The 17,407-nt window shown below is 47.9% G+C and overlaps 1 protein-coding gene across 2 annotated transcripts; it reads left to right on the top strand.

The window, feature by feature from the left end:
• The first annotated feature begins 531 nt into the window (after window positions 1–531).
• On the top strand, window positions 532–17,038 carry GOSR2 (golgi SNAP receptor complex member 2). 2 transcript variants are annotated; one of them, XM_009096566.4, is made up of 6 exons: window positions 532–635; window positions 2,464–2,528; window positions 4,556–4,664; window positions 6,522–6,654; window positions 9,636–9,776; window positions 14,084–17,038. In XM_009096566.4, the coding sequence occupies exons 1-6, from the start codon at window positions 607–609 to the stop codon at window positions 14,243–14,245; spliced, it is 639 nt and encodes a 212-aa protein (XP_009094814.1). In that variant the 5' UTR covers window positions 532–606; the 3' UTR covers window positions 14,246–17,038. The 2 variants fall into 2 exon arrangements, with proteins under 2 accessions (XP_009094814.1, XP_050841573.1); XM_050985616.1 differs by having other exon boundaries at window positions 632–654.
• The last annotated feature ends 369 nt before the right edge of the window (window positions 17,039–17,407 follow it).

Here is a 17,407-nt window from a genome sequence, read left to right as displayed (position 1 = left end):
TGGGAACAAGGGATGGAGGGACAGGACCCAGGGAATGGCTCCCACTGCCAGAGGGCAGGGATGGATGGGATATTGGGAACAGGAATTGTTCCCTGGCAGGATGGGCAGGCCCTGGCACAGGGTGCCCAGAGCAGCTGGGGCTGCCCCTGGCAGTGCCCAAGGCCAGGCTGGACACTGAGGATGGGAGCAGCCTGGGACAGTGGAAGGTGTCCCTGCCATGGTAGGGGACAGTGGCATTGAATCCATTCCATGCTCCCGTGAGGGGGATGCAGTTCCGAGACTCCTGGAGGCTCTCGCAGCTCACACCCTTTTCTGTGACGGTGCCGGGAGGCTGCAGCCGCGATTTCCGACACCGGGGACTGAGACAACCCCCAAGGGTTCGTGAGGGAAGGGCCGCCCGCGCCCGGCCCCGCCCGGCCCCGCCCGGCCCCTCACAGCCCCGCCCCGCGCCCGCCACACCGGTCCTGCAGCGCCCCCTGGCGGCCGCACGGGGCGCATTGGCGGGAGCACCGCCCGGGGAGCGGCGGAAGCGGAAGCGGAAGCAGCGAGAGGCGGCGGGGTCGGAAGTGGCGGGAGGTGACGTGTGCGGAGCGGGGCCGGTGCGGGATGGAGGGGCTGTACCAGCAAACCAACAAGTGCGTGAGGGGCTGAGGGGTGCGTGAGGGATTGTGGGGTGTGTGAGGGACTGAGGGGTGTGTGAGGGACTGAGGAGTGTGTGAGGGATTGTGGGGGGTGTGAGGGACTGAGGGGTGTGTGAGGGCTGTGCCAGCAGACCAACAAGTGCGTGAGGGGCTGAGGGGTGCGTGAGGGATTGAGGGGCATATGAAGGATTGAGGGGTGTGTGAGGGACTGAGGGGTGTGTGAGGGACTGAGGGGTGTGTGAGGAACTGAGGGGTGTGTGAGGAACTGAGGGGTGTGTGAGGGATTGTGGGGGGTGTGAGGGACTGAGGGGTGTGTGAGGGCTGTGCCAGCAGACCAACAAGTGCGTGAGGGGCTGAGGGGTGTGTGAGGGATTGAGGAGTGTCTGAGGGATTGAAGGGTGCGTGAACGATTGAGAGGCACATGAAGGATTGAGGGGTGTGTGAGGGGCTGAAGGGTGTGTGAGGGATTGAGGAGTGTCTGAGGGACTGAGGTGTGTCAGGGCTGTCCCATCAAACCAGCATTTGTCTGGAGGATCGGGGGCAGCGCCGCAAACCGAGTGTGTGAGGGGCTGGGCCGGGTGTGCGGGATCCCGGGACCGACAGCCCACGGATCTCAGCGCCCTTGAGAAGCGTTTCCCCGTAAAACCCCAGCCCGGAGGGGATAGAACCGCGTGTGCCACGTCAGCCTGGGGGCTCGGCCCGCCCGGGGCACCGGGAACGGTGATTGCCGCTCATCGCTGCCGGTTTATTTAAAGCACGCCCCTTTATCAGGGGTTTTGCAGCCGGGTTTGAGGGGTCAGGCTGCCGCAATTTAAAGCACCTCTGGAGGCGGGTGGCTGCTTGAGGATAAATCCCACATTTCACCGATAATGCCGTTATCAGACTATCACAGAATCATTTTCACATTATCACACTAATAACATTATCACGTTATCACAGATAACGAGAGGGAGGAGTGGTGTGGGAATTGCAAAATAAGGCAAAAAATCTCGTGGTTCTGTTGGTAATCCATGTGGAGTAACTCACGGGAAAGGGGCCAAAGGACACAGTTAAGCCAATATTCCAAATTTCCCTGGTAATTTGCATTTTGTGGGCTCTGTTAAGGGAGGTGGGGTGGTAAGAATTGAATTACATCCTGTGTTGAATCATGTCTCTGTCACTGAATAACAATGCAGAGTGACCCTGTAGGGGAGAGCAGGGCATCCTGCTGGAGATCTGGAAATGCAGGAATGTCACAGCAGCTGTCATGAACATGGGCACTGGTGTTGTCTTCTTCCCATTTCTGTACTGCCTCATTTTGTGATAATTGAATGGTTCAGGTTGGAAGGGACCTTAAAGCCCATCTAGTTCCAGAATTATTTAACAACCATCAATATTTTTTTCTTTTGTTTTCCTGTGCCCCTGCTTGTCCACCCACAATATTTTTTTCTTATAATTACAAGCTTTTAATTTCAGTTGATGCCTGTGAATTCACACGCTGTGAGACCATGAAAATCATTCCCACTGTCATCTCCAGACTGAGCTGAACAGCTGGTTTCATGTAGAAAAGCTGATCTGTGTTTTTCATAACCTTCACCTTGATTTTTGTTTTTAAATAAAGTTGCTTTGTAGGTGCATACGAGGTGAGAGCACAGCTTGCTTCCTGCTGAGGAACTGGGTTGGTGGTCAGGAATGGGCTGTCAGCTCTGATGCTGTGTTGCTGATTCCTGTGCTCTTCTAAAAAGTGCATTTCAGTAAAGGAAGTCGAAAAGTGAGGTGCTGAGAAATGATTTTGTGTCTGTTTGCTGACCTCTGTGTTCATTTTCTTTTTATGTCCTGACAGGCAGGTCCATGAAGTCCAGTCTTACATGGGACACCTGGAGACTTCAGACAAAGAGTCAGTGCACTGTAAGTGATTAGGGAGGTTGATTTAATTTGCATCTTTAACCTTGTGTGCCTTCTCATTAAATTTACAGTCATTATTGGAAAAAATTTAGCTCCTGAGCCACTGTGATCAGCTGCTGAGACACATCACCAATTCAGAAAGCATTGAAATCGTGCTGCTGTTTAATCTCAATAAGGTGGTGTTTTGTATGAGGACAGAGCAGAAAAGACAGGACAAGAGTTTGCTTCATCTTCCTGTTATAATCCTTTAACAGACAGAGTGCTTGCTGTGGATGCTTCTTTAATGTCCTGGTACAATGCCAGATTTTAGGTGCTGTTAGATTTCAGAGCTCATGGTCAGGGTGTCTGTGCAGCCTTCAGCACAAACAGATGAAAACCCCCACACTGATGCACTGGTGGAGGTTTTTGAACACTTGGAGGTAATGAGCACCTTGGTGTGGGCAGAACTGCAGACTGAGAGCATCTCTGGGCTGGTTTGTCAGAAAGCTGAGATGTGACTGAGCCTGCCCTGCTGTGGTGTCGTTCCCTCAACATCCACCAGCTGGCAGCTTTTCCCTAAGGATGCTCAGTGCAGTTTTGGGGAAGATGCTGTGATTTTGTGTGCAGGAACTTCAGCAGGATGCTCCTGACATTCCTGCTCCATCAGAGTCAGAACCTGTGATTCCACCTGCTTGTGAGAAGTGTGTAGAACCATTGGGTCTGAAATTGCCTCAGTAAATTTGGACTATAACCCCGTGCTCATAAATGACTGTAGTAATAAGATGCTCTGATATGTGTGGCAGGACTTTTTACCCCAGTGCACAATTGGCACATGTATTTTGGACCTGTGTTTGAACTCTTAATTCCTGCATGAGTCACTAATGATGGGTTTCATCAGGAACTTCTGAGGTGAAAGGACACTGCACTGGCTGGATGCATTTCTGCACATGTTCACTGACTTCTCTTACCTTTAACACATCTGTGAAACGTGACTAGGCTCTAGCAAGGGCTGTGATAAATTTCCTATCAAAAATAGCAATTTACTAATTCTGGTGGTGGTTTTTGTGGTGGTTGTACTACTCCTTCTGCAATGCCAGACTTCCCAGACTGCTGTTCACTGGGGGTGATTTTGAAAGTCCTGAAAATTAGTATAATTTGCAATTTTGCTTCTGTTATCTGAGACATTTTGAGAGGTAGGATTATGTAGTTTACATATTTTACAGTCATTTCACCAGTTTACATAGTTAATAAATGAATAAATATATGTATATTTCTCTCTCTATAAAGTTACTAGTGTGTATTTCATAATTTATGGAAAACAGGATTATCCATGGTTGAAGAGCAGGAATAGGGGCCAGGAAATCAAACTTGCAGTTTGCCTTTTCCAGCTTTGAGAACAAATAGTCCCTTCCTGCTCAGAAAAATGTGCAGTGCTGTAGTTTGGTCTGAGAAAAGTTGCTGTAACTGTCTGTCAGCTCTCCTGTGTTGAATTCAGCTGCAGTAAATGATGGGGAGCTGGATTAGCACAATTTCACTGATTTGTGTCTGGATGTGAGTCAGTCACTCCTTGGCTGTGTGAGATCCAGGGGCAAAGATGAGATTGTGAGTGCTCTTTGCTTCTCTGGGTGCTGCTGAGAGTGGTTTTCTGGGCACTCCTGGTGTGTGGAGTAGGGGGCAGGTGGTTGATGATGCTTCTCTGTGTTCTTGTGACAGCAGATCCTGCTGAGGGAGCAGGAAGGGGCTGCAGGGGGAATGTGTGGGCTTGAAATCCTAATTCATGGAGCTGATAGGGAAAGAGGCTCAGATGTCTGGAACAAGCAGGGGCTTTCCTAGCTGCCTTCTCAGAGGAGGGAAAGGTGAGAGTATCAAATTACTGAGCTAAAAAGTGACATTTCATTACATTTATAGTTCTCAGTTACCTGATTATTTTCATTCAGTAAAGATTTGAATCTATCAGGTTTTACATATTGCTTTGAATGCTTTTGAGCATTTGCCTTCATCAGATTGCAGTTGTCTAATTCAAGTCAAATCCTGTTTTTATTTCCTTGCAGTGGTAGAAAATGAGATTCAGGCAAGAATAGACAACATATTCAGCAACTTGGAACGTCTGGAAATCCTGTCCAGCAAAGAACCTCCCAACAAGAGGCAGAGTGCCAAACTGTGAGTTCACTGCTTTACTGTGATTGTGCAAAGTAGTCTTTGTAATTATTTTAATTAAATTTACTGAAGCCCTTTGCTTTTGATTTGTGTGGAATCTTTATACTTTGCATAACTCATCTCTGTGCTCTACAGTAGCAAAATTGAGGCACAGAGGCAAAATCACTTTCCTGCATTTAACCCCTGGATCGTGAGAATCATTAGAACTGGAAAAGCCCTCAAAGGTCATCAAGTCCAGACTGGTGATGCAGCTGGATTCATGGCTCTGTTCTCAGATGAGCAGAACATGCTCTTGGATGCTCTCTCTGTCACTTGCTTTTAATGGCATTTTGGAGGTAGAGAGTAAAATCCCTTCATTTGGTGTCATTTTCTCTGGGCTATTTTCTGAGCTGTTTGTGACTGAAATAAAGAGGCTTCTAAAGTGAGCAATGGTTTGGGCAGGAGGTTGGACCACAGACATCAGGACTTGCTGTTCTTAATTAATTCTGTGACTCAGTTATTAATATTTAGTCCAGAAAAGCCTTTGTAGATAGTAGGAGTGGATTTCATGTCACCTGTATTAAAAAAAAGAGGCCAGTATCTGAAATAGTCATGGATTTCTTTGTAGAATCCTGGAATGGTTTGGGTTGGAAGGGGCCTTAAAGATCAGTTCCAACCCCTGCCATGGGCAGGGACACCTTCCACTCCACCAGGATAGTCTGGCGATGAAACATTAAATTTTATCAGTCATTTAATCAGGGCCAGTGGACATGATTTGTTTCAGCCCAGTGGAGATGTCTGAGGTGTCTCCTGTATTACCCACTGACTCTTGAGCTGCTTTTAATAAAACCTCAAACTTCAGAACATGATGCTTATTAAAGAAACTGGAAAGCAACATCTTTTATGTGATGGGAGAGGGTCATAAAAGGTAACCTGTACAAATCCTACCATCTTCCCAAATCTGTGTTAAATGAGAGATTATAACACCTGAAGAGACAATCCATGGGATAGGATGTCCAAGACAGCTCAGGAGCTCTGCTTCACTTTCTGTCATTAGCCTGGAAGCTCAATAATTGATTAAAATGAATAATCACCTGTGAAGTAATCACCTGTGTAGCAGCAAAATGAGACAGGGAGGATGTAGGTGTGGAATTTCAGCCTAGCATTGCATGTCCTGCATCTTGTAGTGAAGTAGAACCCATCATTCCTTGTTATTCATTGCTGTTAATTTACAATGCTCCTTTGCTGGTACAAAAAGCACCAGAAAAGCAGTCTTCAGAAAAGCATATTGCCAGCTGGGGGCTGTGTACAAATCACAGGACAGGACTGCTGGGAACGTGCCTTGAGCTGTTGTATTTTCCAGCATCAGATTCATGACATGGTTATGACAATGGGAAGATGCCAGCAGCTCACATCCCAGACAGCAGACAAGGAACTTAATGTTACAACTTACTTTAAAAGTTTTTTGACCAATCACACAAAGCAGAAGCACATTGACAGTAGTTCCATCCAACCACTATGAGCACACGTACCTGTGGTTAAAACAATGCTTGCTTATTTCAAATACAATGCCTGCTTGTAAGCCTTAAAACACACTGCACAGAGCTCCAGTATTAAACTTTAAACTTCCTAATATCTCAATAGATATCTGTAGCTTAGGGAGTTATTCTAGACAACCATCAATACACAGATCATTGTTCTATTTGTCCTTACTTTTCTACTTTTTAAATAATTTTTCTGCTGACCTATCTCATGGCTACTGCTTAGCTCTGATCACAGTTCTGCTGTCTCTGAGGCCTGCCTTTTACAGCTTTCCCAAAACCTGCTGATTTTATGGATTCCCACAAAGCAGAGTGTTTTTGTGCTGCTGCTCCTTTGCAGGCGAGTGGACCAGCTGAAATACGACGTGCAGCACCTGCAGACAGCCCTGAGGAACTTCCAGCACCGCCGGTACCTGCGGGAGCAGCAGGAGCGGCAGCGCGAGGAGCTGCTGGCCCGCACCTTCACCACCAACGTAAATATCCCTGCTGGGGCTCTCTGTGCTCCAGCAGCTCCTATCCAGCAGGGGGAGGCAGGGAGTGTGTGAACGGGATTGTTGGAAGCTGCTGGGAGTGTGAGTTAAGGCAGAGAGGAATCAAAATATGTGGGGAGCTCTCGTGAGGAAAAGCTGGGCTCTTAAGGTAACAGGAAAAGGCTCCAGAAGCTGCTGCTCTTCTTTTATCCAGTGTAATCCACCTGGATTTACATAGCAGTTGTAAAAGGGTCAGTGAGGTGGGTACCAAAGTGTGCATTTCACTTGGGTTTGTGTCAGATGATTGCCAGATCCTGAGATCTGTGAAAAGCCTCCCTCCAGCAGGCACGGGGCAGGCAGGGTGTAAACAGGATTGTTGGAAACTACTGGGAGTGTGAGTAAAGGCAGAGAGGAATCAATGTGGAGAGAAAGTACAGCTCTTGTGAGGAAAAGCTGGGCTCTTAAGGTAACAGGAAAAGGCTCCAGAAGCTGCTGCTCCTCTTTTATCCAGTGCAGTTCCACCTGGATTTACATAGCAGTTGTAAAAGGGTCGGTGAGGTAGGTACAAAGTGTGCATTTCACTTGGATTTGTGTCAGATGTTTGCCAGATCCTGAGATCTGTGAAAAGCCTGGGTGTTACACACCCTGCTGGCAGCACGTGTCAGCAAACTTCGGTGTAGCCAACCACAAATCACACAGCTGGGACAAGGCCCTTGCTTTTTGCCTAGAAATGAGTCAAAAGTTGGTAATTACATGAATGTGGTCCAGCTGTTCTTGTTAGTTCCTCCATTGGGAAGTTCCCCCAGGGCAAATTGCTGGGGGAATTTTGCTCTGAATAATGTAGGCTTGCTTTCAGATTTCACTTTTCTGCAACTGAAAAGTTAGTTTGGGGTGGGTGTTTTTTAAATTTGTTTGTTTGTTTTGTCACATTTTTGTTTTGGTTTTTGGTATTATTTGTTTTAGGTTTTTGTAATACTATTTTTACATTTTTGTTTGATTTCTCTCTTTATTTCCTTTCTTTGTTAAAGGCATCTCACCTAACATTTTGTCAGTCATTGTCAGGACAAGAAAGAAACCATGTGAGCAATCCTAATTGAGATTTGGGCAGTTTGATGCATTTCTCAAAGCCTGCCATAAAGATAATGTCAGATATTTTGTTGGCCTTTTCAAAATGATAAACAAAGCTTGAGGGAAACACTGTAATTTACTGTTTTTAAACACTGTGGTGTTTCCCTGCAAGTAGGGACAAGTTTTCCTACAGGAAAATTTGCTGTTCAGAAACAAAAGGTGTGTGAGTGGAACAGTTTTAAAGAGCAGTAACAGGCTTACAGATGCAAAATATGCAGCGGATGGGTTATTTTCTCCTTCAAATGCTGAAAGGTATGGTAGATGAAAAAAAAAAAATTACTTTGTATTTCTTTTTAGCTTGCTACAAAATTGTGGCTTTAAAATGATCCTTTAATAGGAAAATGATGATTTATTTCTGAGTTATCAGCTTTTCTTGGTTACAGTTTTCCACCGTTCCTATTCATATACTCCCCTATTCTATCAGAGGTGTCAGCTGAGTGTGTGAGTAAATCACTGGAACTCCAGAACAGCTTTTGGAACACAGCTGTAGCCGTGTTCTGAACAGTTTGCTTAATTCAAGAGTTAAAAATGGTATTTGTCTTTAAAGCCTTTCCTTTTACCTGGAGAAAATCAGAAGCAGCAAAACAGAGCTCTGGTGCCATCCCATCTCCTTGTGGGGGGTCACAAATCTACTTCTCTGTTTTTATTGCTGCCTTGTAGTGGGTAAAAAGACCTTGCAGAGAAATGAAATCTGCTGGTTTTGAAGGCTGTTAAATATCTGGAATAAGAGCCATACACATGGAAATCCAAGTGGTTCTGCTCAGACACTCGTGTGAGCCTTGGTGCTGCCTTTACAGGGGCCCAGGTTTGTGTGTTCTGCCACAGCCCCTTCATCCAGGACCCCTGGGAGCTCTGTCCCTGCTTCTTCCTTCTCCACAGCGAGCAGAGCCCCTGCCCAGGCAGGGCAGCACCAGACCCTGGCTCATACATGGCATTTTCAGATGAGCAATTGGGGTTTTTACCAAAGATCTGTTCAGAGCACACTGTGCTCTGTCTGTGTGTCACCTGCAGCTGCTGGGCACAGAGTGCCACTCATTCACATGGCTGTGAATTCTGCCTTTGGCTGGTTCTTGTTCTGAGCACCTGGAGCAGGTGATCAGTGTTCCCAACACTTGCCCCTTACTGTCCCCAGTTCCTGCTATAAACCATGTAGGGGTAGTGAGCCATTTCCTTGCCCTCTGGATGGAGTGGTGTCCAGAAACAGTCACCTGAAGGCCTTTGGCCCTGCCCTCCTGTGCAGACTAGAGTTTTACCCTGTTATTTCCATTTCTAGATTCCCAGTTCCTAGTTGAGTGAATGCATCTTTTCTGGAAAAAACATGAAAAATACTAATTTTTAATAATTTTTTTAAATAGGGCCCTGGGTAATGAGTGAGCCAGAGCTCAGGAAACCAGGCCCATGTCTGTTTGCCCTACTGCCAGAAATTTGTTTAGAATGTCATCTCCAAACATTTTTTTATTTTTGTTGCTCAGAAATGTGGAGTGAAATCTTCCACAAGTCTTTCACTTGCAGTGATCAATGAGTAAGCACCTTAACATCTTGTTAAACACCTCCTGTTAGCTTTGATGTTCTCTCCTGCAGTACCCTTTCCTACTGAGATTATAAAAATTCTCTGCTTTTGCTCTTTTCATCCTTGACATCTCATTACAGTTGAGCAGCTGCTCAGCTTTGCCTTCTGGCTTCCTCCCTCTCTTCTCTAAATTGCTCTCTTCACTCAAATATCAATGTTGTATTTAAAATCATTATAAAAAAAAAGTGTAAGCACAGTGCTGGCAGTCCTGTTGGGTTCTGGCTGTCTGCTGGTGCTTTTTGTGTTTCTGAGTGAGCAGGTAACCGAGTCCCTGCTTTCCCCACAGGACTCTGACACCACCATCCCGATCGACGAAACCTTGCAGTTTAATGAATCCCTGCAGAGTGCCCACCGAGGCATGGATGAGCTTATTGGCAGTGGCACCAACATCCTGGCGGGGCTGAGGGACCAGAGAGTCACATTAAAGGTGGGGGCATCATTTTTTACCAGAAAGACCCCACATTTTTCTGTGTTCATGCTGATCAGGCTAAGTAAAATCAATATATGCGTTATTTCAGTACATTGCTCAGAGCTGAGGATGCTAGAAAGGGCCAAACTTCATTTAAACAACTTGCAATCTTTACATTTTACCATCCTGTTAGAAATAACCTATAAGTTCTCTTGGGGCTGGCTGGACTTCACCTGCAGGGCAGCATTTAGAGAGCTGAATATTGTGTTTGTTTTTCTTTGGTTGATTGTTGTTTGTTTGTTCAGGTTTAGGAGGGGCAGTAAGGGCTGGCAGGGAGATGTTGGTTCAGATTAGCATCACTCAGAGCAGCCACAAAGCTGCTGTAGAGCACCTGTGATTAAGATTAGTAATAAAGATAATGCACCTCAACAGTCCCTCCTTCCCTGCTGACAACAGCTGCATTTCTGCAGTCTCTTCATAGCCAATATTTGCCTTTTGTTTTACAGACTGTTCAAAGTGATGGTCAGTTGTGAGTGAAAAGCTCAAGGATACAAAAAACATTTTAATAAGAAGTGTATGGGGAGAAACTGGACTTGTGAAAAATATAGGGAAATGCCTGTTGTATTCATCTTTAGATGGGGGTATCTGCTGTTCTCAGTTTTTGACACTGCTTTGTTTTGGGATGTATTTGCCAGATTTAGGCATTTTTAATGCTACAAATCTCAGATTTAGTCAGGTCTGTCACACCTGCAGCTCCATGGTGTGGCAGGCAGTGCAAGCCTGGCCTGCACTCGGGGAGCTGAGCTGGCTGAGCACGGGCACTTTGCTGTCCTGAGCCAGGGTTCCAGGCTGCCTGCTATTCCCTGAGCCCAGGAAGCACAGGAGCAGCACAGCTCCAAAGCAGGGCTGCAACTCCTCCCCTGCTCCCTACTCTGGTGACCAGGCCCTGCACCATAGCTCTTACACAGAGACATTAAAGCATTGAAACTGAGTTCTTTCCAAGATGAGTTTTAGCTTCTGGTTCAGGTCACTTGTTCACTGACCTGGTGAGTATGGATTTGTTTTCTGCAAGGTCCATTACTAGAAAAACCTTGCAGAAAACTCAGTGGGTGGTTCAGTGTTCATTGCAGAGGAATGGTGTTGCTGAGCAGTCTGGCCACAGGAGTGGTGAGGAGAGGGAGAGGTTCTGCTGCCAGCTCATGAGGAAAAGGCTGGAAAGACTCATTATTAGTGCCTGGAGAAGATTGGGGTTGTGAATGCTTTTTGGAAAGAGCACCTTCCTTAAAGTCCCTGCATCCCTGAGAGGACTGTAGACATTTGTCCACTATGTTGAGCACTGGGTTGCTTTGGTGGCTGATCACATTGGCCTGGAGCATTCATCATCAGTGTCCCTGTGCTGCACACAGGGAATTGGAGTTGGTTCTCCAAGCTGGGAAATCACTGATCCAAGGTAATCTCTCATGGGGGACTGGATGAAGCACATGGATTCTGGAGGGTTCCTGAGAGGAGGGTGCCTCCCACCACAGGAGAGCTCACAGGTGCCGTAGAGGAGCCCTGGCAGGACCTGGTGCCCTGCAGGGATGGGGAAATGCTGTTTCTTGTAGCAGCACCAGCCCTGTGTGGCTGCTTTTGCTGGCTGGCAGTGACTGCCTGGTTCCTGCTGGGTCTCCCTGGGCCTCCTGGCTCTCCTCCAGCCTTTGCCAGCACGTGAGCTCTGGGCCAGCCCTGCAGCAGGGAATTGCTGGGTGTCTGTCCATGGCTGCTGGTACACACAGGCTGTGCTTTCAGGGCCATCATGTTCCTGTGTGTTCAGGGGGATGTTGCTTCTCCCTTGCAGGTGAGGAAATGTCTGTTCATGTTCCTTTTCCCCTTAACTCAGCTTTGCTTACACTGACACAGACTTTGTTGCCTGAGAACCTGGCAGAAGCAGCTGGTGTAGAGACAGCTTACAAAGAGAAATGAGTTAATGTGGAATCATGGAACATCCCATGTTGGAAGGGCCTCCCAAGGATCATCCAGTCCAACTCCTGGCCCTGCAGACCCCCCCAACAGTCCCACCCTGTGCATCCTTGGGAGTGTTGTCCAAATGCTCCTGGAGCTCTGGCAGCCTCCAGAAGTGACCATTGACTGGGGAGCCTGGGCAGTGCCCAGCATCCACTGCAGGAAGAACCTTTCCCTGATATTCAAGCTACCCCTCTCCGTGCCCAGCTCCAGCCATTCCCTGGCTCCTGTCCCAGAGCAGAGATTGGAGCTGCCCCTCAGAGGAGTTACAGCCCCACCGAGCTCTGCCCTCAGTCCCCTCTGCTCCAGATGAAAAGTGACCTCAGCTGCTCCTCCTATGGCTTCACCTCCACACCCTTCCTCACCCTTGTGTCCCTCCTTTGCACACTGATAGTTTTATTCTCTGTAACTTTGTGTGTATTGGGTATAAATAGACAAGTAGGGAATGAGTATTCCTAGATTGTCCCTTTAACTGATCCAGTTGTACAGTTCCACTGTTCCATGACTGCAAGAATTGAAGTTTTCTCCTTTTCTATTGTTTGCTTTCATTTTCAAGCTTCATACTTGGTTTCTGTTCTCCCAGCAAGGTTTGGTTTTGTTCTGAAGCACTGTGAAAGGATTCTGCAGAGACAGGGAGGTGCTGAGCCTGAGAGCAGTGTGCAGGGGGTTAATAGGAGCTGTGGGAACTGGAGAAAACTGATTATGTGGGACTAGCAGAGACACAACCTGACTTCAGTGAAGGGCCTGAACTGCCTGGAACACAAGGCACTGATGATGTAGTTTGGTTTTTCAAATCTGTGTTTTATGGACTGAGAAACTTCTGCATGTGGATCTAATACAGTTGGTCTAAATTCTGTCCTTGGAGAGCCTTCCTGATCTTAAGTCAGGTTTATACTCAAAAAAAATTCCCAATTTTCACATTTTCACTCTTTTGAGACCAAAAATAATGTGGGCTAAAGAAGAGAGGCTGAAGTTTTTATTTCAAAGTCAAAGCATGGAGTTCAGCAGTGTGACAGAAATCTGTGCTGTTGACCTGGCTCAGAGGTGAAGGCAGTGTTACATCATCCTAAGTGAGGTGTTCTCCCAGGGACAGCCCACGTGTCACCATGAGGGACTGTCCTTTGTCCCTGGTGGGGCAGGGCCCCTCCTGGCACACGGGGGTGTGAGGAGGGTCCTGGCCAGTGTCTGGCTGTGGCTCAGTGCTCTGCCTGCCCACAGGTGGGTCACTGCCCAGCTTTCCTCAAGGATCCTTCTCACCTCCTGTGCCACCAGGACTCTGCAGCCCTGAGTTCTCTCCCTCCTCCCCTCTCAGGGCAGTGTTCCACCCTGACCTGTGCCTGGAGCACATCTCTGGGCCTGTATTTCATACTGTTTCCTCCAACCACTGCCCTAAATAAAGCAGGAGGATTCTTGTTGTGTCCCTGCTGCTGATCTGTTGGTGGGATCCATATTCCTAATAATACCAGGTGTCCTGCCTGCAGCTCCCTGTGCTTTTCTGTGGAAGGATTTCAGGGAATGGCATTAATTACATGTTTATCTGCCTTTTTTCTGCTATTTACCTTGCTATTGTCTGCACCTCCTCAGTCTCTGTTGGTATGAACTGTACTTTAGCAAGGGGAGTTCTGCATAGAATCTTGGCTGGAGCTCTTCTTAGACTGTGACTGGAACAGAAGCAGCAGACCTCTTACTCCTCCCACAGGAGTGCATTTTTCTGAGACACTTTTTATCTTGTCTCTGTCCAGACAGATTGTTTTGTGTCTTTAAACACATTCCTGTTCATGTGTATGAATTAATTAGTCAAAACATCCTGCTGTTTCCTGTGGTGTTTGTGAGGTCCCCAGGATGAGGTGAGATATGAGGATCTGACTCCAAGTTCTCAGAAGGCTGATTTATTATTTTATGATATTATATTAAAGAATGCTGTACTAAAACTACTAAAGAAAGGATACATCAGGAGGCTTAACAAAAATGAATAATTAAAACCTGTGATTCCTCAGAGCCTTGACACAGCTGGACCATGTTTGGTCATTAAATTAAAACAAATCACATGCCCGGTAAACAATCTCCAAATCACATTCCAAAGCAGCAAAACAGGGAGAAGCTGAAGCTTCCCAGCTTTGCAGGAGAAGAAATCCTGACAAAGGGATTTTTCAGAAAATATCATGGTGACGGTTTCCAGGGTCCCATGGCACCTCCTGTGGAATGGCTGGCTGAGAGAAGTTAGAACCCATCACTCACCACCATGATGAAATACTCTTGCACTGTGGAATAAGAAGGCTCAGAGTGTGAGGGTGATTGTGTGTTTGCTGTGTTGTTGTCCTCAGGGCACTCACAAGAAGATCCTGGACGTTGCCAACATGCTGGGGCTGTCCAACACGGTGATGCGGCTGATCGAGAAGCGCGCCTTCCAGGACAAGTTCCTCATGCTGGGGGGCATGGCCGTCACCTGCCTCATCATGTTCCTGGTCGTGCAGTACCTGACATGAGCTGCTGACCTCCTGCAAGAGGACTGCCTCCAGAACTGACTTTCCTCTGGGTGCTGCTTTGGATGAGCCCTTCCCATGGACTTCAGAGTTTACAAATCCCACTGGGACAGTGCCACGTGGAAGGCACGTCGGGAAATGGATGTGTCAGGAAATGGGACCCTGTGCTTGAGAATGGCCCTGTGAAAATAATGAAAATAACCCCTGGCCTTTACTGCTCTCCCCTCAAGCCTGCAGGTTAATAGGAAGCAGAAGTGAACACTGCCCAGCTGTAGCAAGGCAGGAATGTCCCTTTGGGCACCCAGGGATGGGAGGATGCAGAGGCACAGCTGCAAGTCTTTCCTGTGCTGGCCAGCACTGGCCTGACCCCCTGCATTTTGCAGTGCAAGAATGGCACAAAGAATTTTACAGTGTTCATGAGTCTGAGTTCAGCCTGTGGGGACTGAGTGTGCAAAAAGAGTTGGGAAGTGAAGGGCTCCCATCTGCTGTTCCATTTGCTTGGAGGAGGAGAAGGAGGATGTGTGGGGAAGAGTCTTAGAACACGGTTATGACCTCAGTTAACTTCACACACAGTATTACCCAGCACACATCTCTCTGGTTTAGGCTGAAATGCTGCTCTGCTCCTCTGAGGGGTTTTCTGGTGCCTCTCTCTGCCCTGCTGCTTCCCAGGGTGTGCTGAGTGCCACACTCTGTCCTGCTTCCACTGGGAGGCACAGCAGGCCTGTGGCACCTCCCTGGGCCTCCTGCCAAATACAGCCTCCAAAACTGACTTTGCTGATGCTGCAGCACAGAGCTTTGGGGAGCTGTGTTCATTTCCTGAGGTGCTGGTTGGGTTTGGGGCTCTGGAGCTGGAACTTCTGAGTGGATGGAGCAGGTGAGTCCCCCTGTACTCCCTGAAGGTGTGGGATTGTTCAGTGCTGGAACAGGTTCTTCCCACCAGAGGAATGGTGGGATCAGCACAACAGGCCCTGGCACTGAACTTCAGCTTGGTCAGGAGAGTTTCCTCAAGTCTGTGCCTTGGGAAGGAGATGTCCCCACCCTTGGGAAGGACATTTCTGTGCTACCCTTTGGACCTGTGGAGTTCCTGTGAAGGACACTCAGATGTGTCACCTCCTGGGGGTGGTGCTGGCTCACACTCGTCCCCTTGGGGTCATTTCCTGTCCCAGTGAAATGCTGGAGCCGTGAGGGCCTCGAGTCAGCCTGGCACTGCCTCCCGTGCAGCCTGGGGGTGTCTGATGGAGGGGCCAGCCTGGCATTTTGGGCATCATCCATTCAATCACCCTGCAGATTGTTCCTATCCCCATGTGTGGCAAGTCTGGAGCATTCCCTGGTGTCTGACAATGGCACAGATGGGTCATATCCAGATGATGTGGCCTCGTGCTGGCAATTCCTCCCCTGTTTCCTGTTTGGAATGATTGTGGGTCTCTGGATTAGTAACTAATCACAAGTTCTGCATTCTGCTGGCTCACTGAGCTTTGCTTTCATTATGTGGCCTATTGCAAACTGGGAGAAAGACTTTTAATAACTGAAAAACTGTTAGAAGGAATTTTAGGGAATATGGGCTACAAGACAGGGCCATGCTGGTGACCCGAGCTGGGGTGGGGCCCAGCCAGACGCCCAGAGTGAACAGTGGCCCCTATTCATGGGCTTCTCCATGTGTTGGATACTTTTCTGCTATTTCTCCAAGTGTTTCCTGCTCTTGAGTTCCCCATTTGTTCAGGTTTTCCAAGGAAATACTGCAGCAAAGCAAGCATGGAGCTGATTTTCACTTGAGCCCCAGGAAGTAAGGAATTAAAAGGAAAAGAGGGAATCTGCAGTGATGGAGCATCTGTCTGGTTGTGTAACAGAAATCATAAATCCAAATTTGCCTGAAATTTATTTTGGATATGAAATCTGATGGATTCAGCCCTTGAGAGGGCAGCTGAGCACTTGCAAGGGATCTCTGGCAAATCTCAGTTCTGATGAGCTGATCCAGTTCCACTGGATTTTATACTGTTGAGATTTAAGGCTGTCACTGTCTGAAGTTTCTGTAGCTGTGACCTGGTGTAGCAGGGTTTGTCTTACACCAAGGTGGAACTCTGGCCAATCTCCTTCCTTTTGGGCTGTGGTAGGAGCCATAAGATACTTGGAACTGGATTTTTCTTCTGTTTCTGAGCCTAGCTTGCCATTTTAATAGATGTTTTCCTGTTGATTTATTTTGCCTTCTGGAGTCTCCTTGTCCCTGCACAGGCTGATTTCCCCTTGGTGAGCCAAGTGTCCTTGCTACCTGTGACATCCAAAGGTGACACTTGGGGCTTGAAGGAACCACCTGGGGAGCTGGATTTGGGGACATGGGACATCAGACACGTTTGTGGTGCCTGTAAATCCAAAGAGATTTCCAGAGACATCTCAGGTGATTGTGTGAAACCCAAAAACCTCCATGGTAGTGGGACATGGCAGGGACAGGGGTGGTTCCTTCAAGCCCCACATCTCCCCTTTGGCTGCAGTGGGAAATGAGCTGGAGCCCTGGTGGGACTGTGGTCCCTGCCAAAGGAAATGAGCTGGAGGTGGAGCCCTGGAGGCTTTGCTGCTGGAGCTTGGTGGTGTTTCCTTCCTCAGCAAACACCTCACTTCTGCTTCCAAACTGTGGCATGAGTTCCAGCTCTGGGGTGAGCTGGTCTCAGGAGGGGACTCTGTGGGAATTCACTTGCCTCTGGAATAAAACTTTGTATTTTACCAGTATTTTATACATAAACGAGAGAGGGTGGGATGTGATTCATGTGATGTTCTGTGAATAAAGATTTTTTTCAACCAAAATGAAGGGTTTTTTTTTACCTTAAACAACATGTTGGGGCCAAAATAAGCAAGCAGGACCAGCTCCTGGTTCAGTGTGGATAGGAGAGGGCCCACGGGGCTGCTGTGGGGGGCTCCCCCTTGGGTCACAGTAGGAAATGGTCCCACTGCACTGGGGTGGAAGGAGCAGGAGCCTGTGCTGGGCCTCACTGGTCAGACTGGTGGGATGTGCCAGGTGGGACAGCCCCAGAGCTGGTGATGGAACAGGAGTGGGGGCAGCTGGGGGCACATCCAGGCCCCTGCTGTGCTCTCCTCACTCCCCATTAGGGCCTGAGAGGGGCCAGACCTTCCTCTCCCTCTCTACCTGCAGTGGTGCAGGTGAGGGGGTTCTAA

Source organism: Serinus canaria, chromosome 27 (genome assembly GCF_022539315.1).
Source record: "Serinus canaria isolate serCan28SL12 chromosome 27, serCan2020, whole genome shotgun sequence".
NCBI lineage: Eukaryota > Metazoa > Chordata > Aves > Passeriformes > Fringillidae > Serinus > Serinus canaria.
Note: the sequence above shows the minus strand (reverse complement) of the source record. Positions and strands in the feature narration are given on the sequence as shown.

Bases quoted from the DNA above. Each gene is read 5' to 3' on its own strand.
- GOSR2 (XM_009096566.4), top strand. From the start codon at position 607: ATGGAGGGGCTGTACCAGCAAACCAACAA. The intron at 4,665-6,521 runs GTGAGTTCACTG...GCTCCTTTGCAG, and splicing joins AAGAGGCAGAGTGCCAAACT to GCGAGTGGACCAGCTGAAAT. The intron at 9,777-14,083 runs GTGGGGGCATCA...TGTTGTCCTCAG, and splicing joins ACCAGAGAGTCACATTAAAG to GGCACTCACAAGAAGATCCT.